The sequence below is a fragment of the Typopeltis vanoorti genome, chromosome 1 (genome assembly GCF_054136105.1).
Source record: "Typopeltis vanoorti isolate ZY-2024b chromosome 1, IOZ_Tvanoo_1.0, whole genome shotgun sequence".
In the NCBI taxonomy this organism is placed as follows: Eukaryota; Metazoa; Arthropoda; class Arachnida; order Uropygi; family Thelyphonidae; genus Typopeltis; species Typopeltis vanoorti.
In genome coordinates, this window is record NC_143549.1 from 123,539,530 (window position 1) to 123,566,782 (window position 27,253).

The window sequence follows — 27,253 nt, forward strand, 5'->3', positions numbered from 1 at the left end:
GCAGAACAAAGGAAAATTGATTGAGAAACAGGCAAACAGTTTGCATGTGTGTGCTTGGGATGATAGCTTTCAGTCAACTACCGAGTGTCACCAGTCACCACTGACAACACTGCCCACTACATTGACAAGTGCCACCACTCACTGCAGATTGGTGACAAAAAATATCGCGTTACGTAAAAAAATCATGTTAACTGATTAATCACTTGCTTAAAGCAGGAAATAATATAATTTCACTCAATCGTGCTAACTGATTATTGTGCATATCAAATTTGCGTTAAGTGAGGTTTCCTGTATATATATATATATATATATTATTATTATTTTCACTTTCATTCCTAATTGAATGGTCTCTTCCTCCTCTGCACCGCTAGAAGATTCATAATTTCATCTGCTGTGAATTTTCACAAAGAAATAACCACTAAAAAAAAAAAAAAATGTTATCATACAGTGGATGGAGCTGCTATCGTTAGCATTTATGACCAAGCATCCAAAGACAAAACTAATATAAGATTAACACATTAGTATTATGCTTATGCTTCATCTGAATTTGGGGTGGTCATGGCATGTGTTTCCATTGAAATTAAATCTATGTAAATGAGGGAAAAATCTGTTTCAGAACAATATATGAGAAACCAATAATTATGGGACATTCTACACTTGTTCAGTATATTTAAACTAATTACTAATAAACAGCATCTGTATATAATGATAGCCTAGTAATGGAATGAAAATGGTCCTCTATAGTGAAGAACCCCCTCCCCTCCAATGAACATCATACTCCACCTACCCAAGCAACATTCTTCCACCCCCCCACACACAAACCACACAGCTGCAAGCCAAAAGAAAGTACAATAGAAGTTAATGTATACCACTAAATACGGCATGAACATGTAATGGTTGTTTATTTATTTTATGACAAGATGATTGTTATAAGTCTGGGTGTGGTCATAAGTCAAGGACAGACTGTACTTTATGTCTGAAGAAAGGCTAGCAGAGAAAAAATTAATTGAAGAAACAGAAAATAATACCAATAACTCAAAGAGGTTCTTCAGATGCTGTGGGATACATCACAGGAGGATATAAACCATAATTACCATTTAAGGAGTTACCTAAAGATGCTTAATTCAGTACTGAAGAGAGAAATTAGACTAACAACCTATTTCTCACAAAGTTATTCCTTCTTTTATTTATCACAATTCTACTGCTGAATTTTCTACAAATATTTCAATGGTTACTGTTCATCAGAAATCATATTGGTGATTCCTCTGCCAAATCTGTTAAATACAGGAATGTTGGGCAGCATCAGTACAACATTCCTATATAGTTCACCTCCAAACTCCAAAAGTAAGAAAAGTATGACTTTTCTTACTTTTCATTCATTCTTTCTACTGCTCTTCTTTGGGATATTCTCTTGTTTTTAATATTTCCCTATGCACAATCTGTAAGTCTTCAAATTTAATATTAACAAGTTTCTTCTCTCAACTTTCTGTCTATCCATGACAATAATGTACTACAGTTTAAATAATGTTTCATGTATAGGATTTTGATTAAACATATTATATAAAAGAACAAGTATAAGCAATGACGTTGCAAAAATAAGCAATTGATCTTTCTTTTGTCTAAACATTTTTGTCAAACTATAATGCATTCCTCATGCATTGCAGTTTGAAAAGGACTGTGCAATCACACACAAGTAACGTGACGCAATTTTAGAGACAAGAAATTTATGTTTCAGAATGAAAAGTACACTACAATGAAAACATGTCTTACCTGATGGAGTTGGAGCAACAACAGTTAAGGGTGAGAGTGGTACATGTTTGTTGCACATATTTCCTTCACAACAGCAAAACCATAGATGTATTTTTGGTTCTTTACTTGTTTCTGTACACCTAGTTGTATCACTGCAATGATGAGTTCCAATCCAACAACCTGAAATTTTTTTTATATATATATATATATATATATATATATCAGAAATACAAGTTATAATTAATTACTTCATGATAACTTGAAATAAGGAAAATATTACTGACTGTGCAGAAGAAATCCTTCAGTTCACAAACAACAGAAAGGAAAACAAATGGTTCAATAATGTATGTGATGAAACTATAAAGAAACATAATAAGTCGAGGTTAAAAATGCTACAGGACAAAATACTGAGAATTACAGGACCTGCAGAAATTTAACCTAGTAAAAATACTAAGTCGAGAGAAAAGGCTGGCAGATAACAAATTAATTGAAGAAACTGAAAATAATACAAATAACTCAGAGGTTCTTCGGATGCAGTGGGATACTTAAAGGAAGATAAAAACTGCAAACTTGAATACTGACTAACAACCAGTGGCGGCTCGTGGCTTGAAATCATGGGGTGCTGCAGCTTTCGAAATATATATAAACACACTGTAAGTACAGTGTATACATGTTTGGATAAAATATCAAAATTATGGTAAAAATTAAAAAAAAAAAAAAAAATTAAACATGAAACAATATTGTTTATTATCAATAAAATTATACAGATTGGTATAATTCAAAATTACTTAAAAATAAAATCGATTATCATAACCCCAATAATGTTCTAAAATAAAAACTATAACAAATGTTATGTCTTTAATTGTAATGTCCAAATATTTAAAGAGACAGAGTAAACACGATAAGCACTAAGAACACTCTACTACTGGTACAAACTGCATATAAACAACAGTGGAACTGCACGACGGACAGTGCCACATTATACTAATAGCTCGCATCTCACTACAACGTGCATATGCTTGCGTGCGTAGCAATATGGCACTGTGGTAAACACAGTGCTGCTAGTGTCTTTCACCCTCCTAAGTGCTAAAAGATGGATTTTTATTATTTTTTATACAAAATAAGAGAATTGTATAGGATTGTTGATGAAAATATTACATAAAATATTAAATATTACAAGCAAATATAAATAAATTAATAAATATATTTATATATCGAGAAAAATTGGGGGTGCTGCAGTTCCACAGTACCTATGCACGAGCCACCCCTGCTAACAACCAAGGAGAACTGATTCCCCAAGAAAAAGAAACTAGTGAGGAATTCAGGCAATATTTTGAGAGACTACTAAACAAGACATCACTGTCACCAAATGAAAACCTTACATCAGAGGAACAATGTTTAGAAGGAAAAGATGAAGAAGAATAGCCATATTCGATAATAATAAGCCATATGCCTTATTATTTTTAGTGCTTTAATAATATTCTCAACTGAAGTTGAGAATATTATTAAAGCACTAAAAAATAATAAGGCAGCTGGTGAAAATAAAATAAAACAAACAGTAGAACTTCCAACTGAGATTTATGATCACATCAAACTGAAATGGCAAAAAGAAGAAATCCCAACTGATTGGAATACAGCCATACTGTGCCATATTATTTATTTATTTTATTTTAATGAGACCGTATGATAACCAGAAATTATACAAGTATCTCTCTCTCGCTCTCTCTTGGACACTTGCTAAAAACACTTTCTACACTGATCTGGAAAATAATTAATGCATATGCTTCAAAGATTACAGGAATATCTCAGCATGGATTCTGCAAGGGAAAGTTGATGAAAGATTCTCCAATAATTGCTAGAAAAACATTATGAATTTGATAAAGAATTACATCTATACTATAAACAAGAATATGACAGTAAACCTTGAAACATACTATGGGATGCAATGAAACTTTTTAGAATATTACAAGAGTATATAAATATGATAAGACTTTGTAATCACCACACCCCCTGCAAGGTACATTTCTTCCAGGAATATCTGTCAAGTTTTCAAATAAAATCATTAGAGCCCTAATCAAACAAAGGATGGAAATAAATGAAAACAATATACTAATGGGTTATGATGCCATTGTTATCCTTGGAGAGTCTCCAAGGATAACAATGTCAGGATGTTATACACACTACGTCTAATTTATCAAAGCAAGTAAGGCCTAAGGATCTTGTCATAAACCAGGAAAAGACTAAATATGTGCAATTCAAGGACCAGTAAGACCAATCCAATTTGGCTGCTGATAAGGAGAGATCATGTTTCAGTAACTTACTTATGTACTATAACAAGGTGACAAATACCTTGGACAGAGGAGTGCATATACAGTGGTGTACTTGGATTATGCAAAAGCTTATGATAGATTTCCACAAGACAAACTGGTAAATAAATTGTAACAGATGGGATTGGATAACAGACATCTGAGTTAGATCAGTGAATGGCTGTCAGATAGGTATTAGAATGTTGTATATAGGGGTGTGGTATTCCGAAAGAGAAAGGTCACTAGTGGTGTACTGCAGGGATCAGTTTTGGGACCACTGTTGTTCCATTTGTATGTCACTGATATTCATCACTATCTCACTGGGATGGGTTTAACTAGTGATATGCAGCTGTTTGCAAATGATGCAAATCTGCAGACAGCAATGCAGAGTCAAACGAATGTTATGACCTTATAAGAGGACTTGAATAGATTGCATGAATGGGTAGGTAAGTGGAACTGTCAGTTCAATGTTGAAAAGTGTAAGGTTTTGAGATTTGGCAAGCAACGATGGGATGCAAAGTATACACTTGGTGAGGAAACTTTAAAGGAAGTAGAGGAGATGAGAAATCTAGAAGTGATGAGATGGACAATGACCTGAAATTCAGGGGCCACACTACACAAGTTGTGAAGATATCACATCGGATAATGGCAATGATGCAGAGGGCCCTAACATGCAGAAATAGAGAGGTTATGATGTTATTGTATAAGGCCTTGATCAGGCCTTATATGGATTATCATGCACATATTTGGTTGCTGGGTTTTTGTGGTGATGAGGATATGTTTGAAAGGGGTCCAGAGAAGATTCACAAAGGTGGTCTCTGGAATGGGGAGTATGAGGACAGATTGAGAGAATGTAAGTTGTAGAGCTGGGGGGGGGGGATAGATATATAAGCTAGTCAGTTGTCATCAGATTGACATGGAAGAGATTTTTCATAAAATGGGAGGGGGGGGGAGTAGAACAAGGGGCCATTGCTGGAAACTGTATGCCTCCCATGATGAGTCTCTGACTCCATGGAGGTCAGATGTTAATAATAATAATAATAATTATTATTATATCTTTGAGTAAGTGGATAATTTTAACTATTTAGGAGTCAACATTACCAGCTACAATAATATGTATCAAGAAATAGAAATATCGGGAAGGAGAGAACTGAGAACACCAATAGTGGATATTTTGCAATTTTACAACTCCTAAAGTCTAAAATATTATATATATATAAAATCCATTTTAAGCTTATGGTTGTGAAACACGGTCAACAACAAAAGGAGATAATAGAAAACTTATCACATTTGACAGAAAAGTACTGAGAAAAAAAAATTGGACCATTTTACAATCAAAATACTGGACTGTATGAACAAAGACATAATGAGGAACTATGAAATCTGTTTCAAAGACCCACCATTCTGTCATTTATAAGAAGCAAGAGAATTGAGTGGTTTAATTATGTTTGGAGAACAGATGACCAGTTAATCAAACAGGTACTAACAAATAAAAATGAGAAGGAGATTCCAAAAAGATATATAGATGTGGTAATAAGAGACTTAAGACAGAGACCGATGTGAACACTTAGTGATGGCAGCATTAGTCCTAAACAGTCCGTTAAGCTGAAAGAAGTAGTAAGGAAATAATGCATTTCATTACAACATCTTTGTATTGATACCATTACAACAACTGTATAGCAGGCACAATTTTGTTTTTCCTATCTTTCTTAGTTACATGGCATTCAGCATTCATTATGAAAGAAAAATTATGGTTACTACTGTGTTTGAATAAACCTGACAATAAAATAAAATAAATTTAATTATTTGGTATGACTAGCATTCTAAAGATATTAGAATTCTTGATATTCTAGTATTCTAGAGAATAATCTTCATATTAAGGTCATTATATGCTCCTGTACATATGCCAGTTCTCTAAAAAAGGCTCAAACCTCAGTTGTCGAACGACTCTCATGTCGAACAAATCGGTATCCAAACATATTTTCCGAACAGAATCTCGGTTCCAGAACAGGCAACCACATGCTCCAGTGGCTGAGATTACGGCGGGGGAACATCAGTTATGCCATAGCCTCTGCTGAGTGCAGACACCTGCTGGAATTTCAGGAGAATTAATTAATAAATTAACCCCCCCCCTCCCATTTTATGAAAAATCTCTTCCATGTCAATCTGATGACAATCCCTGACTAGCTTATATATCTCAATCATAGCCCCCCCCATCTTCCTCTTCTTCCCCACGAATTATAAGGTGCCGCCACAGAGTCACCACGGTAGACCCAACATTGCATACTAACCATTATTCACACAATACCTGTCATACTTCCCCTTAAACTCATTTACATTCTTGAATTTGCAGTGCCTTTTCTTGATTTTCTGTGTATTTTGTGTTTTTTTTAATAAATTATTATTAAATAAGCCACCGTGAGGCCGAAGAAGGATAGTGATAGCAGCAAAGCGAAAAGAAAAGTTATCCGAACTACATAAAGGTGAAAAAAGAAATCATATCCAAATCGTGTCTCGGATCTTGTTATGCAGTTCAGGATGGCAAAATCAATGATCTCTACAATACTCAAAAATAAAGAGGCGATCAATCTTCGTCTATATTTTATCTCTTTATTGCGTTTATTCTTTTTGTGTAAGATTCTATTCATTTTCATTGTTTTTGTATACTATTTTATGCATGAAGTAAAAAGTTATAAAGGTTTAAATAAGCAATCATCGGGGGTTTGGGAACGGATTAATCCATTTTACATTAATTTTTTATGGGAAAATGGTTTCAGTTTTCAAACAAATCGGTTTTCCGAACAGCCTTTAGGAACGAATTATGTTTGACAACCGAGGTTCCAGTGTGTGTGTGCGTGTGTGTGTGTAGGGGAACAAGCCATACCAATTATCCCCACAGCAAATCACAGAATTACGACAGAATTTTGATTTGGTCAACCAGTGATCTCAGCTTGATCTCTGGTTCTAAAAAAAATAATAATCACATCAATGAAAGCTGGTTGAATTTCGTTCAGTGAAATTAAATACAGAGTAATGCTATTTTTAAGACTGAGTTCCTAAACTCAAATGATTGAATAAAGATCAAAATATGGATGGCCAACATTCAACTACAGCAACTGCAATTTGGGTATTCAACTTAAATTCCTGATTCCTAATAGTACAATTTATCACACAGACATATTGAATCAGTTTACAACCAAATATTACAATATAAAGCTTTCATATCTCAGTGACAATGTCTTTTGGTTAGAAATGCCCAGGTGTGAATTCCATATTAGATGAGAGGAACCTTTATAAGTTGTTTTCACTGCAAGTCAATTATATAAAAGTGAGAGGGTTTTAATTCCTAGAAACTCAGGATTTTTATCTCACAAAATAGCCCAACTGGCTATATAATTCATGCTACTGATGGACATAGCAGACAGAGCATTAATAAGGTTTGTATGAAGCCAAATTACTAAAAGTGTGACAGGCCATTTAGCTAACATGTTAAGAAGAATGGGGGGGGGGAATAAATTATTCTAAGCATCTCTAAGTAGTTCTTAAACCCATATGTACAGAACAGACTTTGTGGTGGAACAAATTTTACCATCAGACCTACATCTTTCGAAGTCAGATGCATTTGATAATGAAATACACACTATTCTGAAATCAGAATGTTTTCTAACCACCTAAAATTAATAGAATTTGAGGTAATTAATTCCAGCAAATATAAACTAACCAACTGTTATTACTATTATTATACACTATCTCCATCGAGTCTGGAGGCTCATTGTGGGAGACCTATACTAACTTTAATACATATGAAATCTATCATACCTCTCCTTAAATTCGTTCTGTTCAGGGAACTCACAACTAATTCTAGCAATCCATTCCACTTATTCACAATGCAAAACATCTCCATGCAAGTCTGCACGCCCTTACTAACTGCAATCTTACACAACTTTCACAGATGACCACTAGTTCTCTTACTATTTGTCACTTACTGAAAAATTTCTTTGCATTAATTTTATAAAGCCCATTTAATGGCTTAAAGATCAATATTCACAAATCAAAAACAATGTCTTCAGGCAATATCCCTATGAACAGTTCAGTTAATGATGAAAAAAAAATTGGAAGTAGAAGAAAGATCCCCCAACATGGGAAGTGTACAACATAGAGATGGATGGTCTAAACATGACATTAAAAAATACACTGCTAAAGCAACTGTTGTCCATCAGAGATTATAGCCATTTTGGAAGAACAATAAAATACAACTAGCTACAAGACTAACCCAGTGATATCCTTGTTAACTATCTTCTTATAAGGATGTGAGGGCTGGACACTATTAAATGAAGATGAAAAAAGACTACTAGCCTTCAAGATGAAGTGCTACAGAAAACTTTTGAAGATACCATATAGAGGCATACTTAACAAATGACAAGATTAGAAACAAAATCCAGTTAGTTGCTAGAACACAAGAAAATCTCATCACTAAAATAAGTCAGAAACAGCTCTGATGGTTGGGCCACATAGCTAAATCAGATAGCTTACCTAAATTAGCACTAGAGGTCTAGACTTCTGGTAAAAGACATTAGGGGCAACCTAAAATCACCTGCATAGATAATATTAAAAAAAGGACTAATTCTTTGTTCTCCACTTTGTTAAAGAGATCCCAAAACAGAAATATCTCGGGGGGGGGGGGAGAGTATTTTAGGAATGTCACCTTTGTAGTGCTCCAATGATCTACATAGACTATAGGAGAAGTAGTTATGTTTCTTTCATGTCTACAGATGTGCAGACCACCTTTACAAATAGGGCATGATTGCCTCACCCAATATTCATATTACAGTAGAATGTGGCCAATGTGCATACAATGGAAACCTGTCAGATTCATCCATGCTACACCAAGCACAGTTAAATGACTGGATAATCAACCTAGACATAGAGTTGTAGTCTATTCTTCAGTGTTTCTTTTATGACTGTATTATGCATTATTATAGTACATATGTCTATTATTATGTTTATATATATATATTAAGGATTAATGTAATGTAACTTTTCATGTGTGAGCCATATGCTAAATACATAAATAAATGCCTATCAACTAAACTTTGTAACCCATCAACCTATCTTTACAGGATGCATTCCATAGACCTGTCACCAGCTTAGTCATTCATTTCTGAACCCTCTCTGCCAGTTTCTGATCCACAAAAAACCAGGTGACCAAACCTGTGCATAGTAATTAAGATGCGACTGCATGATGGCCTTGTAAAGAGAGATAATGACTTCCATATCTTTACTTGCTATTGTGTTTTTCAACATCAAAGTAATCCTTTGGGCTTATTTTACCAACTTTTATAATATGCCCTCTGAACTTCAACTCTCTGTCCATCATTTAACCCCAAGTCCCTAGTCTCATCAATTTCCTGAAATACAGTGCCATCAATGTGATACAAAGTATGTAACCTTTTCAACCTGAAGTGCATAACATTGCATTTTGCAATGTTAAATTGAAAATGATTATTCTTCACCCACAATGCCAATTATTTAAATTATCCTGTATGATATCTACATCAGCTTTATCAACTACTGCCTGCTCCAGTTTTGCATCATCAGCAAATAACTGAATACCCCCACCTAAATCTTTCTCTATATCGCTGATATACAAATTAAAGAATACTGGCCCTAATACAGAACCCTGAGGTACTCCACTAGTCACTATCATTCTCCTAGATTCCACTCCACAATATAGTACTCTCTGGTGTCTGTCTGTCAGCCAATCCAATATCCATGCTACTAGACACATATCCATTCCCATTTGTTTCAGCTTTTGAAACAATTTTCCATGTGGTATTCTGTCATATGTCTTGCAACGTCCAGGAGTATCATGGTATATCTAATTCCACTGTCACTTTATTATAACACGTGAATAAATTACTAAGACAGGATCCACCCTTTACAAAGCTGTGCTGAACACATATAGCTATCTATGCACTGTTGGATTTTAAGTTTAACAAACATTTCCAATACTTTAACAACCACTCCTGAGATACTGATTGATCTGTAGTTTGCTTGTCTTGGAGCACCCTTTATATAATGGAACTATCTTACACTCTTTCCAGTCCCTTGGAACCTTGCCAGAGCTTGAGACTTAGATTGAACAACTTCATCAGAGACAATGCCAATTCTCTTGCGTATTCATCAAGTATATGGGCTGACATGTCATTCAGTTCCCACTGCTGTATTCACATTGGTATTTTTCAATATGCTGAACACCTCCTCTTCATTTACCTCAATTCCAACATGTATTTCGTCACATCAGCAACTGCAAAATCTCCATCTGGATGATACACTTTTGCAAAATAATCACTCAGCAACTCAACTATTTCTTTTGCATCTGTCACCTTCCTACCATCAGCATTGGTTTCAAGTCATCCTTCCATAGTCATTTTTCTTCTTACTTGCTACTTAAAGAAACTATTTTAGATTTACTTTGGCTTATCTAATTTTCTCTCATAATCTGATTTAGCCCTTCTCACCACACTATTCACCCTTCTTGCACTTTATACTGTTCTTTAGATTACCTTTTTCTTTATTATTTTTTATTATCATTACATGACACTTTCAAGGCGTCCAAAGACTCATCGAGGGAGGGCACCTACAACTTTCCATCTCCACCACTCAATTCACCCACTACAGCGAACTGCAACTATCATCATCATCATCTACATCAGTGCCACCTACTGCCTGTCACCACTAGTATTTTCATAGACAATCACAAACATCTATGCCCATGACTAGATTCAAACCTGCAGCCTTTTTGGCTGGAGAGCAGATATACTAACCACTCGGCCAACTAAGCCAGCAATTATATTCCTTCAATTTTTTTTTTTTTTTTTTTGTGGTCTTGCTTTATATCTCTACTTATCCACTTAATCCTCTCTTGGTTTATCCTCCTGACCATGGGTCAGGAGGATAAACCAAGTCTGATACTGCTTCTCTGAAACAATCCCTGACAACTTCCCATGCACTACTGATATTTTTTCCTTTACAGTTTCTCAAGTCATGGCTCACAGATGCCTCCTAAGTATGGCATAAATACCAACTTTATAGTTCAATATAAACCCTTTCCTGACAGAGAATTCCACATGTTTAGCAACTCCCCCAATTGAAGACAGAGCATCTGCCTTAGTTGTGGATGCTATTACCAGATCCAGCACTCTCAAACCTCTGGTCCCTTTCATACCATGCTGTTTCATGTAATTATCCCATAGCAACTGTATAAATTCCACATCCATCTTTCCAATGGCCCCCTTTCTTCTCATGTATGTCCCCATAGTTGAAGACTTTCATAATAACTGCTCAACTTGCCCTCATTGTGCTAATCTGTTGATGCATGGCATCTATATCTTCTTGTAGACCCCCCCTCCTTCCAGTCTATATTAGCAACCCAAACAATACATTTTGTCCTACTGACCGATATCACACATCAGATAGCCTCAAACGAACCATTTTCCTCAGAGCTAAGATCCTCTTTAACTTCTAATTTTGTTGGTTGTAGTTCTTCAGCTATCATCAGCAATACTCTACCTCCAATCCTATTCCCTCTATCCTCTCTGAAGACACAATGCCCTTTACATTCTATCTCAGTAACTATATCATTTTCTGTCAGCCAAGTCTCACTGATGCCTATAATTTTTGGCCAAGTCAAGCAAATTATGCTTGACTTGGCCAAAAATTGCTCTCCCTTATTTGTGATTCTCCTGGCATTCACGTACATGCATTTTATCATCCCCTTGGATCCACAGTTATCCTTATGTAATGTCAGTACCAACCAATTCAAATCTGACATCTGCGAAATTGCATTCAGCATTGCATAATCATTTCTACACACACACACACACACACACACACACACACACACACACACACACACACACACACACACACACACACACACACACACACACACACACACACAATCCAAGGAATGGCCAGACATATGCTTTATTGAATTGCCCCCTTAACATCACTAGTTTCCCTGGTTTTGCACTTCCAAACTCTAACTGCTAACTCCAAAAAGAGTCAAGTGTACTCACATCAGGCATATACAAACTCTTTCATCCATCAAATTCACTCCAGACATCTATAAACTGCACACCATTCCTCCTGTACAATCTTCTCATTGACTTATTAGCAATCATGTCCCTTCTCAATTCTTTCTTATAGCAGACTCACACGACTGTTACTTTCTTATTCATTTTTTGTTTCTTTCAACAACTCTTTCATATCTTATTGTAATGCATATTTCTCCCATTTCAAATCCTTTGTTCCTGCCTAAGCAACTCTTTCACTTCTCCATCTGCAAACTAACCTAATAGCTTTACTAACATTCTTGATCTTTGCACCTGAGAAACATGCTTTCACCACTTTCTCATTAAGTATATCTCTTATCATAGAATCTCCATACAATACCTTCTCCTTATTCCCAGTTCGTCATACTTTCTCAATTCATGCAGTACAGCTGGTTTAATTCTCCCACCTGCTGTACCACATGACTATAATTTCTCCAGTTGCTCTAGCTCACATTTTGTCCTTTGAAGGATACCTCATAAGTGTGCCATTTTAATCATTACTGTCATCTCTTCATTCACATTACTTTTTTCATGCTCTCATTCATATTTCATGCATTATCATTCACAAATTCCACATTCTCCAGAACACTTTCACTATCTTTCCTTAGACTGTGATGCAATGATGCATCACAATCAGCTATGGCTTTGAAGAATTTGCCCAACCTGAACAAATATGGTTGCATTAATTTGTCAGAAATTTGGGAGACAGTTATCCTAAGAAAAACTCCTGCATAGCTGTTTTTTTTTTTTTTTTTCCATTAGAGGGTGCCAAAAATAGGACTTTAGATCTTTTGTCTTTTGCAATTATACTGTTTCACTCACTCACTGTCGCGTGTACAAGTGTGTTGTGCTCTGATGATGCTGAGTTGAAAATCAGCAAAATATAAGCGTTAATAAAACATCTTTGTGAAAAATAAGTCATGAATAACCATCAACACCTAAGCTTATCTGTTAGATTTATATCTCCATATTTGAAACCTTTCTTTCCAGATATCTACTCCAGCTGCCTTTGCATATTTTAGGCTTTTGATTGCTATTTCCACCTTAAGCATCAATTTGTACTCCTGTCTGCATTATCTTAAATATTTTCTACTATTCTCTCACTGCTTGTTCTATTTAACAGTCTTTTGAAATAATTACTATGGACATATAGGCTATCCTCATCTTCAGTTTCTGTGTCACTTTTATCATCTTTGATTCCTTTTACAGTAGTCTTTTCCTCCATTTCTATGCTTTTTCCATAACCTCCAGAACATATTGCCACCTTCTTGATATTTATCTTCTATATTATAACAGAAGCCCTCTCATGACTTTTGTTTATCTACTTTTACATATAACTTAGTTCTTTTACATTGTTCTCTGTGTGCTTTTAGGACATCTGCTGACTTATTGTATACTTTCTTTTCAAGGTCTGATTGTTTAACTTGTATCCACTATAAAATTCTCACATAAATGTTTTGCTTATTACGTTTGTTATTTACAGTTTTATATATGAAAAAAAAAAGATCATTAATGAATTTAAGGATAGTTTTCATTTCAATATCTATATGTTGAATTATCATAGTCACAATGTAGGAAATGAAGGCAAACCATGTAACTTACACATCTTTCTACATACTCCCCATGAAGCGTTATATGCTTATTGCAACACTGCTGAATCTTTTGCAATACTCTGAGAAAAAAGTCTATCTCTTATTCCACAAACCATTCCTTAGCTGCAGATATGACTTCATCATCTGTGGTAAATTTTGTTCCTTTCAAGTATTTCTTTAAATTTGGGAATAGGAAATAGTCAGATGGGGCCAGGTTTGGCAAATAGTGAAAGCCCAAATTGTGTATTGTAAGTTTGATTTCATGAGCAGTGTGAGCAGGTGCATTGTCCTGCAAAAGCAACACACCTCTGTTCAGTTTCCCCCAGCATTTTTCCTTCAGTACCTCCTTCAATTCCTTCAGAGCTGTTGAATAAATTGCTGCTGTATTTTTTTGAGGTACTTGATAAGGATTACACCATCCATTTCCCAAAAGACTATGGCAAGAACCTTTCCTGCTGACTTTTGAGTTCGGAACATCACTGGCCATGGAGAACCTTTGTGTTTTCAATCCATTGACCGTTGTTTGGTCTCTGGGTCATGGTGATGAAGCCATGTTTCATCAACAGTCACAATATGAGCCAAAAAATTTGCACCTGATTTCTCAAAATGACCCAAAATCCCTTGAGATGATAGCACACATATTCTCTCTTTTGGTCAGCATTCAAACATTTGGGGACCAACTTTGCTGAGAGCTTCTGCATATCCAGATGTTGGTGGATAATGACCCCAACTCATTTCCTGGATATCCCCATAGTCTCTGCAATGTTGTTGGCTGGTATTTGTGTATCATCAAGGATCATGGCATGAATTGCATTGATGTTTCAGTGTGAATGCTATAGAAGGCCTTCCTGACCTGGGGGGGCATCTGTTGTCTCAGGATGCCTAGTTTTAAACTTGGCCACCCATCCGGCAACTGTTGGACATGCTGGGACACAGTCCCCCTAAAGTCTCACAATAAGATTGGTGAATCTCAGTTGCAGACTTTTCTTGCAGAACGAGAAAATGATCATGGCCTGCACCTCTGTGTCTTTGAATTTATTCAAAACCTCTGGCATGTCTTCTTATATATCCTAAAAGAAAAAGAACAAGATATTATAATTTGATGAAACATGAGGGTTAAAGGATTTTAAGATATGTTCTTTCTTCTGGTTTTATCAGTTGCTTTAATATCATTTTTGTTCTAGGTGATTATCAGAACTTTTCAGTCCCCCCCCCTCGTATAGTTATCCATTCTGATAATCAGATAATGGATTCTGAAACTGAGAATGAAGCTTTTTGATTTTAATATAATTGAGGATAGTGAATTTTTTAAAACAAACAGCTAATCCTAATCTTGTGGTTTCCAAATTTTCAGGATATGATAATGAAATTATGGAATCGTATTTTAAATATGCAGAGAAACTTAAAGAAATAGAGAAATGTCAGAGTAGGGAAGGCAAAAATCTTTATGAATACTTCACCTGTGTTAAGAGACATTTTAAGAATTTGTTAATCTCAGAATTTTCAAATGTTAGAGATGTAAGTCCAAATTTGTGGAAGTGATATCAATGTATCCAAGAAAATAAAGAAATAGTTTCTGAATATTATATCAGATTACTGTCTATAGTTCATAAGGTAAGTGTCTCAGATGATAAGAAATCACATTTGGAATGGTCTGTATTTCATCAGTTTGGTCTAGGTCTAAAAGATGAATTAAAAGAGCTAATAAGAAAAATAATTAAAAATTTAGACGAATGGTATAAAGCTGTAAGAGAAAGAGAGGAAAGGTTTAGATAAATACACCACTCCTTTAATTCCAAACAAGTAAAATATAAGTAACGTAGCATGTAATAGTCAGAAAGATGGTCAAAAACTAAGTGGATTAAAAAGGAGAGAAATGTTAAGAAAAATTTTAAGGATTCAAATCAAACTATGAATGTTAATTCAGAAAAAGGTTCTAAAACAAAACCTATGGAGTCTAATGTGAGCAGTCTAGAGAGAAATTAGAAATCATTAAAAATTTTATTACAGAGGAAACAGAAAAAAACATAAACCTATATTAGAAAGTCAAGAAAAGTTATTTAAATATTATCTAATGAGAGTGAATCTGATTCTAAAGTTTATGTAATGCAGGAAAAGTTTATTCCTAGAGGCTATAATTGTAACAAGTCACTTAACTAAAAACTGTTTTAGTAGAACCAAGTTTAATTCTGGAAGAACCAAATCTAATAGTAAGATACATATCCAAATGATGCAATGAAATACAATTCAAATATAGTGTTAGTAAAAACAAACTCACCTGTAGTGAAATATAGTGTTAGTACTAACAAACTCACCTACAGATATTTCAACTCAGTGTTAGTTTGTAATTCAGATCATCAAACTGATATTGCTACAATGCCTTATTTCAGCAATGATAAACCTTTAACAGTAGTACAGGATTTTATTGAAAATATACCTTGCAAGATTTTTATTGGTTACAAGAGTACATATTTCTCTTATTTCTTGGTCACGCTTTAACAAAATTAAAGATTTGATTCCTAATATTAAAAGCTCGAGGTATCCAATTCAGTTCACAGGTATCTTTGAAAAAATGAAATGGAAACGACTAACAAGCACAAACAAGAAAACGAAACAATGCTTAGAATATCCGAAACTATTGCCATAAAATGCGATGGAAATTCTATCAACGTCCACCGCCCCTACCTAATTTCCGAATGTTGGACGTTCCAAAACTTACAAATTAAGTCACGCCTCCGGCCATTTAGCGACAACAAATGCCCAAATTTGGCAGATACAACTTGCAGCCTTGACATAGCACTACAGTCATTCCCACAAAGTTCCGATGATGGTCAAACGATGACCGAAACAGTCCACACCCCGTAAACCCTTGCCCCAGTTTCCACATAAGGATACCCTTCCCCTTCGTTTCCCCCCCCTCTCCCCACAACAAAATAATATATATATATATTTATATATATATATTATTAATAGTAACCCGGGTTTCCAAACTTATTTCCTGTGTCTCAAACACATCCCCATGTTCTCCCCCCCCCCCCCCGTTTACATACAACCTTTCAGCAAGAGCTTGGATTTAGAAGGCATCTTTACACCAAAAACAAGGTATGTACAAATTTTTCCACATTTTTTATTCTGCCATAATTGCTTTCTATACTCGCCCATAATGCCATAAAATATATATATACCCCCTTTTTGAGTTATGTTAGCCAATGTATTAAATATAAGGGACACTCCTAAACAAAAACAGGCTAAATAGCCATTAATTATATTAATAATGAAATGTCTACTTTTAGAAAGAATGATGTACATTTTATGTTTTACTCTGAAATTTTCTCATGAATTGATATTGTTATTCCAGAGACTTCTAATTGAAATACAGATTATTCTTGGTCTTGATTTCCTGAAAAGATATTGGTTTGTCCCTGTAATTTCGTGGAATGTAATGTGTGGATTGGAATACAGTCTAAAGAAGCAATCTGTTCGCAAGATGCAAAATTTAGATTTGTACTCTGAAGTTTTCGATGCCAAACAAGATACTGCTTGAAATTGAAGTAATAAATGGATGAAAAAGATTTAGAGAAAATAAAAGGAAGCCTACTAGAAAATGCAATAAAGTTGGCAACTATAGCCAAGAAAAAAGAAACTAATAATAGTAACACATTTTTTTGAACCTGCTTTTGAATTATTCCCTAATTTTTTTACTGAAGATATTGTGTACATGTCTTGTACTAATCCAGTTGAGCATTCTGTACAACTTACTACTCAGACATCTATCTATCTATCTATGTAAAACAGTATCAAACTCCAGTGGAGCATTTTCAACTATTGCTACATGAGTATGAAAAGACAGAAATTATAGAGCAATGTAAATCAAAATGGAATAGTCCCTTTATTCTAAGAGAAATTAATAAAATTGCAAACCCACTGATTTTTCTTTATGAAAAAAAAAAACAAAAAAAAACCCTGAAGTTATTAACTGGCTTAGCAGGAGTAGAATAGAAAATACTTTGGCTTCACAACAAGACGGAGAAGTATCAATTATGTCATCTTCTTCAAGTAGCTAGAAACTCAGCCATGTGTTTTCAGTCATTAATGTAGTCTGTTCTATCAGATATGCTAGGTAAAGTAGTTATCTGTTTCCAAGATGACATGTTTATATACTCAAAGAAACTAACACCCAATAGAAAATATCTTATTACGAGTTCGTTGTAGATTAGAATGAACTTGTAATAAGATATTTCATCATTAAAGCTAATTTATCATTAGAGTGTTTAAAATGTTAGTTCTTTTTAAAGGAAATTGAATATTGAGGTCATAAAGTTAGCAAAGTAGGAATAATTCCTATTCAATCTGATATAAATGGCATACTAAGACAGATTAATATTATTATCCAGGCCTCCATGGAGTCAAGGACTCATCACGGGAAGTCATCCTAGGAAAACACAAAGTCTATCATACAACTCCTTGAACTCATTGACCATTTTTGCTATCACCACTCTATTAGGCAATGCATTCCACAGTTCCACTATCCTCCATGCAAAGAAACCACTCCTCACCCTCTTGCTTACAGCTTTCTTTCGTGCTTTCCAGGGATGGCCCCTCCTTGTCATCGCTCCTTCCCGTTGCTCCACCAAGTGAAAGAACTCCCCGGTGTCCACCCTACAACGATCATATCACCTCTCCTTCATCTATCCACCAAACTCTACAGCCCACATTCCCTCAGCTGATTCTCATAATTAACACTGTACACTCCTGAAATCATCTTTGTTATCTGCCTCTGCACCCTTTCCACAGTTAATTTATCCCCTTCAAATCCTGGGCAGGGACCAAATTTGAGAACAATAGTCTAAGTGTGGTCTGATCAGGGTCTTATACAATAAAATGATAACTCTTGGTAAGATGAAATGAATATAATTACGGGTAAATCACCTATCAGAATTGGGAAAAATCTCTTATGGTTGAAGATCTGACATAACATCTCATTTTGAAAAATGTGTATGAAAAAGTTAAAAGAGGTGACTGAATCTGTTCTTGAGAAATTCTCTTTCCTTCAAATGTTCTATTTAGATGAGGATGGTTTACTTCTATCAAGGCAAATGGATGAGGATAAAATAAAAGTAAGAAATTCAGTTCCGGTTGTAATGAAATGTTGGATTCTGTATACCTTTTATCATTCTAATTTAGCTGGTCATCGAAAGGATTTGAGAGAACCTGGCAGAGAATTAAAGATAGGTATTTTTGGAAAGGTATGAGAAGTGATATTAATTCACGTGGATCCTGTCACTTATGTCAAACTAGATCTACTTTTAGAGATGAGTCACCTCTACAACCCTTTCCAAAATAAGTTAGACCATTTCAAGCTATAGTCATTGATATTATTATTAAGAGACACCTCCAGGGAGTTAGGGACTCATCAAGGGAGGCCACATACTTATTCTTGAATACATTCACACTGCTTGCGCTCACAACATCCAATTGCAATCCATTCCAATCATGCACCGCCCTATGAGAGAAAAAAGCTAGCACTCACCCTTCCTTAATAGCATTCATTCTCAGCCTTTGACCACATTGTTAAGTCTTGGCTATGAGTTAGTCCCAAGGGGATGGAAAAAGAGGAAAATAGTTCCAGTGCATAAAGAAGGCTCCAAGACTTTTCCCTGTTTATAGCGCTTTTATCCCACTTTGGTGCAGGGTCTGCTATGATTATGCGACTATGGGAAACCCCAACTGGATTGTCTCAGAGTCTGGTGTTGGGGGGGGGGGGATTTTTTATGATGGTAAAAGTGTTACAGGGCTGGTTTAACTGTTTGCCTATTCTGGGGGATGAAAAACCTGAGTTTTAGGGTGAACCCCTCCCCACCTCTGCATGAGACTAGCTAACTTATCTTTAGTCAAAAGAGCCCAGATAAAGGTTCCTCACATTCTTAGACAGGAATTGAACCCAGGTCTTTCCAGCCAAAGGGCTTCATCTATACTACTGAGCTACAGAGGCTCCAAGGCAGATGTAGCAAATTAACAACAAATCAGCATATATCAGGAGTCGTAGTCAAGGTGCTGGAGAAATTGGTCAAGGGAAAAATACAGGAATAAATAGAAAGAAAGCAGACACTAAAGGGGGGGGGGCAACATGGTTTTATGAAGGGTAAGTTATGCCTCAGTAATCTAGTCCTAACATCTAGACTTGCTCGTTTTATATTACAGTAACATCTGAGTCAAATGCAAAGGATTTTGACAGAATACTGAATCATCAAATTCCTGCTATGTACCCTCAAAGGACATACAGGATATGATAGTACTACATGAAAAATTTACGTCATTACAAACCTCCTATCTACAAATTTTCCTCCAAATCAGTCTGTTACCTGTCAAGATTCCAACATTATCAGATCTTATATTTCTATCGTCTAAGACACTTTTTTCCGTATCAATCCACCTATATCTTGGTCTTACTCTAAGTCTTTTTTCTGCCAACCTGGCAGAGAACACTTAATCTTTCCTCTCCCATTCTGTTTAAGTGACCATACCACCTGAGATTAGCTCTGCTAACGCATTCCTGGATGCTGACAATGTCAAGTTCTTTCCTAATATCCTTATTTTTAATATGATATAGCATTTTAATAGGATACTGCATGGAATTCTAATTAATAAATTGCAGAACATAGGGATGGATATAAAGTTGGTGGAGTGGTTAAGAGGATGGTTGGAGAGATGGTTGGTTGATGGAGAGATATCAGAGACTAGTTTATTCAGGAGTAGAGTCCAGCTCATGGTGTGCCACAGGGCTCTGTTCTTGGGCTGCTACTACTTAATTTGTACATATAGGAAAGGATCTGAGAGAAACTATTCAGTTGTTTGCTGAAGATTCAAAATGGTAGAGCAATAGTTAATAAAGATGATTTTAAAATTTTGCAGGATGATTTGGACAGACAGAGTGTGGGCAAAGGAGAATGGATGTCAGTTTAACGTGGCAAAGTGTAAGGTAATACATTTTGGGATGAAAAAGTTCACCAGATGTTCACATTGGTGGAACTGTACTCCAGGAAACAAATGAAGCCAGAGATTTGGGGGTTTTAGCAGATAGGGAGTTAAAAGTTTAGAGGACACATTATAAAAGTGGATAAAGCAATTCATCAGATTACTTGGTTACTGAAGAATACCCTGACGAGCAGAGACAAGCAAGTTATTATAACCTTTTTATAGGGCCTTGGCAAGACCTCCATCTTGACTACTGTGCACAGATCTGGTCACCTTGGTTTTTGGGGATGAGGAGGAGGTAGAAAGGATCCAGAGACAAGTGACCAAGATGGTAGCAGGTCTATGGCATGAACATTATGAGAACAGGTTGAAGAATTGTGGGTTACAGAAATTAGTCAACATGCAGAAAAGGGGTGATATGATTGAGACCAGTCTTGTACATTTTTACACAAAGACTGGTTAAAATGGAAGAAGCATGAAGAGGCATTCATTCAGCAGTGGACTGAAAAAAGTTGTTGATGACTGAGGCACAGATTACTAAAGAGTTTTTACCAGATTAATACAGAGGAAATTTTTCAGACCATGTCTGGTGGTAGGAGAACTAGGGACCATTCATGGAAACTTGGTAAGAGTTTAGTTAGCAAGGGTGTCAGGACAAGATATTTGATTATATAAAGAAACCTGTAGAGAATTCACGATTAAATAAACACACATAAAACCATAGTAATAGGTTTTACGTGTGTCTATTTAGTCAGGACTAGATATTTTGTCTCGAGAATGGTTGAGTGAATAGGTTGCCAGGTCTGTTGTGGATGCCATGACTGTGAATGAGTTCAAAGCTAAGTATGATAAATTATTATTATTACGGGCAACTCCTAGGTGTCTTTAGGCTCATTGAAGGAGGCCCTAAACATCATGTCAAAAACTATCCAACATTTGTGCAGAATTGTATCTATTGTATATATTTATATGTTTACAGTAAATATTTAAAATTTTTATATACTAGAGCTTCATTCTTTGAATAGATACATGACACATTGCTCTTTGAAGTCAATTCACCATTATGAATACAAATGTGAAACATTCTAACCAACTAAAAAATAAAATTATGTATAAAACGTTGTTATCTACACTTCACAACTGACTTTAATATATAGATTGGATATAAATGGCAAAAACATAGTTGAAGAAATTAAGCTTCAAATATAACACCACCATAATAACCACAATATAAGCTTAGCAACCATAATATCAAGGTCAAAATATAGAGTACTTAAGTTCATTTGATTTAAACTATAAAGTTAAGATGTACTCCCACATGATAATATTCTCGATAAGGAACTGTTTTATCTAATTCTACCATTACAGTGATCTTAGTGAAACTAAAACTGAAATGACTTTATAAACTGCAATAGAGATGATGGACACCAAATAACATAAAATTCTATCCAGTGAGTCTCCCATCAGATGGAATTTAATCTTTTGAAAAACACACCTAAAAAAATAAAATGTCAACAAAATGTTCAGATGTCAAATTACAATATAAAAACATACCAAAATGTATAAAATGTGACTGCTGAGAAAAAAAGGTGGCAACAACAGTAATTTCTTGCAGCTTGGTCAGCTGAGTAGGTAAAGATTCCATTCTCTAACCAACATTATGAGTTTAAATGCCACTGCAGCAGGGATGTTTGTGAACGTCTTTATGTGATATATGAAAATCATTACCCAGTGTGAGACTATCACTCTATCTACTGGAGACTTCAAAATGACTTGTAAAAGTTCCATTTGTCCTCTACAGCAAGATTTAGCAAGTGATACATTTCGGTATTTTGTGGGTGGCATTCACATAAAACGAAAAAAATTCCAGCCTGGTTGATCAAGTGGTTAATGTACCAAATAACAGGCTGTATAGGTTTGAATCCTCCTATGGGCATAAATGTTTGCAACTGTCTAAAGGGTTTGAAAAAGTCCCATTTAATTATTTAAATTAAGGGGATATTAAATCCCACATTATTTCAAAACCGATAAGAAACTCAAAGATTGGAATCAAAGCGTTTCATGCCGAATATAGTAAATTATAAAAGTTTCAGCGGATTGTAGCGTAAGTTAAAGTACATAGTTCAACACTAGGACAACTCGCAGCAAAGGTGGGTAAAGTTCTGATCACTATTCTTAGTATTTCCCATAATGTAAACCACATCTCCTAGGAGATGTATGATGTTATACATTATGGTGGAAGGTCACTACCCAGACCGGTTTCGACCTTTATTGAGGTCTCATCAGTGAGTAGGCAGACCTAGATAATACAGGTTATAGCAAAAAGAACTTATATTCTTTGCTATATGAGTTGTCGCACCCATAAATTACTTAAATAAAGGGCCAATAGGCTTCACTCCGGCGATGTACACCTTTGCTGCAAGTTGCCCTAGTGTTGAACTATGTGCTTTAGCTTACGCTACAATCTGCTGAAACTTTTATAGTTTACTATATTCAGCATGAAACTCTTTGATTCCGATCTTTGAGTTTCTTATTCGGCTTTGAAATAATGTGGGATTTAATATCCCCTTAATTTAAATAATGTTACATCACCAGAGTGAAGCCTATTGGCTCTTTATTTATGTAAGTCCCATTTAATCTCTAGGGAAAGGTTTCAAGATTATATAAAAATAAAATAAAATAAAAAAATATATATATATATATATATAAATCCTTAACCCTCTTATGATATTAACATATGATACAACCATTTGTGGGAGTTAACATTAAAATTATGCAGTAAATGAAAAAAAATTCTTATATATAGAGTACTTTCTGAATACTCTATATATAAGATAGTAATAGTCAAGTTAACATCCCTAAAAATTTATATTGAAATGAATTTAGAGCTTGGCACTTAAATTCAAAGCTACTATCAGTTTTTAAAAATTTCATTAACGTGCATAGATACCCTAAACTTGACCAACATGCAGTGTTCTACCTTACTTAGTTCCTGTTTGAGTATTCTTTCTAAATGAAATTTATACATTTAAGAATAATTTCCCCATTTACTGGTGAGATAAACATTTTTGGAAGTTTTTCTATTTTCCCTCCTACATGGAATTAGCAAATAACTAGTACTTATATATATATAGTGGAATGCTGGATTTCTTTGTGTTTAGGTAAGAAATGGTACAAGCCATGAAGGTATTCTTGAAATGTTTAAACTTCTTCCTCCGGGTAATGAAATAGTGATTAAAAAGACCAGTCATATTTTCTCTTCCTTGACTAATGATTTAAGACTTATTTGGTTCTAAATCTTCTCAACAGAAGGATACGAGTATAAAGCTGATTGCACAAAAATACATTATGTTTTGATACATCAGCTTCAAATGCAGGTTTTTATTTTTCTCTCTGTTATGGTTTGTATCACTGGACAGTGGTGTATTATCTGGTAAAACAGAGCTGCAATTGTTAACATTTTTCGAGAACTGAATTATATACAATTCTTTTCTTAAACTGTAATTTATTTGTAATTTTCTGACAAGTCATAAAACTTGATATTTAACTGATGCAGTGAATATCTTATCTAGAGCATATTTTGAATGACTGTTGGTGAGAAAAGTCAAGGAACCGATCACGTTAGGATTATAGTGTTCTAAGAGAGCCTGAATAAGTAAGTATAAAATAAAAGCTCACATTGGAACATTTTCAATACAAATGTTAGCATTACTCCATGATGAGGTATCAAGAGATTAATACTTATCAAAAAGAATATTTGAAAAATTCTAGCATTCTACAAAATAGAAATATCTTTATTATAAAAGTAACATTTACTGAATATGTGATTCAAAATACTATTACCTTTTAGTTGGATGCTGAACCCACTACTGCTATTCTTCCACAATATATAACAAAGATTTCCTTTATCGTTTTCTCCAGGTTTGCATTCTTCTGAGCCACCACAACCTAGTCCTCTGCTACAAAGTGTTTCATTGTAATATTCACAGTGCATAGCAACAGCAGAATGGGCAGATGAAAGAACTAGAATACAAAGTAGGATACTTAAATTATGCTGCAGTATGAATAGTTTGCTGCATATAAGTAGTAAATTACATATACTGATTCTTGATCCAGTGAATTACTAAAAAACAATGTTGAAAAAACAATCACTTTTTTATAACAATAGAAAAATCTAAAAATATTCTGAGTAATCTAGTTTACTTTTCATCATGTGTAAAAGCTGGAAATACAGATCAACAAAAGACATTACAGTAAAAAGGCCTTTTTATTTTGGAGCGAGTTACCAGAATGCAAGATCTGTGTGAAAATTACTGAAAGAGTTCTCATTTGTGGCTGTTTTTCTCAGGACAGGAAGAAGGATTTGGTTGCTGGGATTACTGTGAGTCATGAGGACTGAAAAATGGGAAACAAAAGAGAAAGAAAAAAGAATGTGGAGTGGAGTAAAGGAAAGAGAAAGACTGGAGAAATCTCAGTAAAAGTGGACTTTACACTTAAGTTCAATTTCACTTAAATTTTTCAGTTACTCTCCCAACTCCTGAACTTTACCTTTTCTCAATCCTTCAGGCTAATAATGAGGTCCCTCTTTCTATTAAGAAAAACAAAAGCCAAAGGTTAAACAGCCACAAATGAGAACTCTTTCAGTAATTTTCACACAGATCTTGCATTCTGGTAACTCGCTCCAAAATAAAAAGGCCTTTTTACTGTAATGTCTTTTGTTGATCTGTATTTCCAGCTTTTACACATGATGAAAAGTAAACTAGATTACTCAGAATATTTTTAGATTTTTCTATTGTTATAAAAAAGTGATTGTTTTTTCAACATTGTTTTTTAGTAATTCACTGGATCAAGAATCAGTATATGTAATTTACTACTTATATGCAGCAAACTATTCATACTGCAGCATAAAGGTTACACAAATGAAAATTCACACAATTTCAAACAAAACATCCAAAATAAAACAGCACTGCTACAACTTAAATTACTGTAAAGTGAATACAGTGGTCCAACTTCATGAATTAAAATAATATCATCAAATGTCATTATTATTATATATTACTTATCGCCTCCACGGAAGTCCCAGGACTCATTACAGGAAGCCATATCATCCATTCCACCCCCCCCCACTAAATCTATGCAAAAAAAAAAAAAAAAAAGGCTCTGAAAGTTACATGAATAGATGAATGTCAACCTCCCTCACTGTCTTCCTTGGGGAAGACAGTGAGGGAGGTTGGAACAGAGAGAGAGAGAGAGAAAGATGGAATGAAAGAGTAGGAAGAAAAGCTAATGAAAAGAATAGTGATTAAAGGGTCAAGAGGGAGGAGGAGGAGACCTCCATATAATCTTTAATGAAAGTATAGAACTAACTAGGACTTCGAATCCAATATCCAATCCTCATCATCTCAAAGTGCACCCTATCAGCAGATATCCACCTTGATACTGAGCAAATGAGGATGAGATTGCAATTTGGGATTGAGATGTTGCTGACCAAACTGTATTCTATATTTATTTAAATCAAATACAAATTATAGCATGATGAAATGCCATGTCAGTTGGGTAGTTAATAAAGGTGCCATTATTTTCATCTTGAAACCAAAGTGAACACTTTTTTGGTATTCATTTTGATTTCCTGGTGGTAAGCTACTGGAATAAACTTGAACTCAACATCAGCAGAACTGACAACAGGCTCCATCAACATAAGAAAGTATTAAACCTGTTCAAATGCCAGAAGAATTAATGAAGTATTGCATTCACCAAGACAAAAGACTAAAACAAGTGAGATTCTACTAAGTGAGATAATTATAATGGGTCAACAGTGAGCAGGGAAAAAAAAGGAAGGAGTAGCTGTAGCATTAATACGAAACATGAAAATAAACTTCTTGAATATCAGGCAATTTCAAGCAGTGTGTAATAGGCAAATTTCAAAATTGAGAACTCCATAATGAGATTTATTTTGTGCCTATGGTCCGAGAGAAGGTTCTACAAAGAGAGATTTTTTGAGTAATTAAAAAAAGTCAAATTACAAAGAAAACACTGGTCTCTGCTAGAGAAATAAAAGAACATATTAAGAAATTAGTACCAGACATGTATTGATATATGGATTTCTGTTCAAGATATGCACTCTTCATTACTAACACCATATTCAAATATAAAGATATGCATAAATTTAAAGAGAAGTCTTATTGATAATATTGTCAATAATACTTGAAAAACCTTAAGCAATTAAGATAAGCAGGTGAGTTTGTGTGGAGGCACCCATGATGCAAGAGAGTGTGAGAATGATCAAGTGCAAAATCTAGTCTTCCAAACAAAAAGAGAATTCGATAATGAGTGGACAAAAATATGATACTATATGAGGAGCAACATGGCTATGTGAAGGGTTGGTCATGCCTTAGTAATTTACTATCCTTTTATAACAGAGTAACAGCAGAGTTGGATAAAGGAAATGGCTACATGATGATTCTGCTGAATTTTCCAAAGGCATTTGACATAATACCACATAGAACTCTGTTAT

The 27,253-nt window shown here is 34.8% G+C and overlaps 1 protein-coding gene across 2 annotated transcripts in view; it reads right to left on the reverse strand.

The window, feature by feature from the left end:
- put (activin A receptor type 2 punt) overlaps window positions 1–27,253 on the reverse strand; it is a 212,732-nt gene that overhangs the window by 141,512 nt on the left and 43,967 nt on the right. For both annotated transcript variants that reach the window (XM_090393363.1, XM_090393371.1), the window contains exons 2-3: window positions 24,583–24,762; window positions 1,771–1,929 (exon numbers count right to left, since the gene is read on the reverse strand). In XM_090393363.1, coding sequence (XP_090249489.1) covers window positions 1,771–1,929; window positions 24,583–24,762 — 339 coding nt within the window. The remainder of the gene's footprint in view (window positions 1–1,770; window positions 1,930–24,582; window positions 24,763–27,253) is intronic.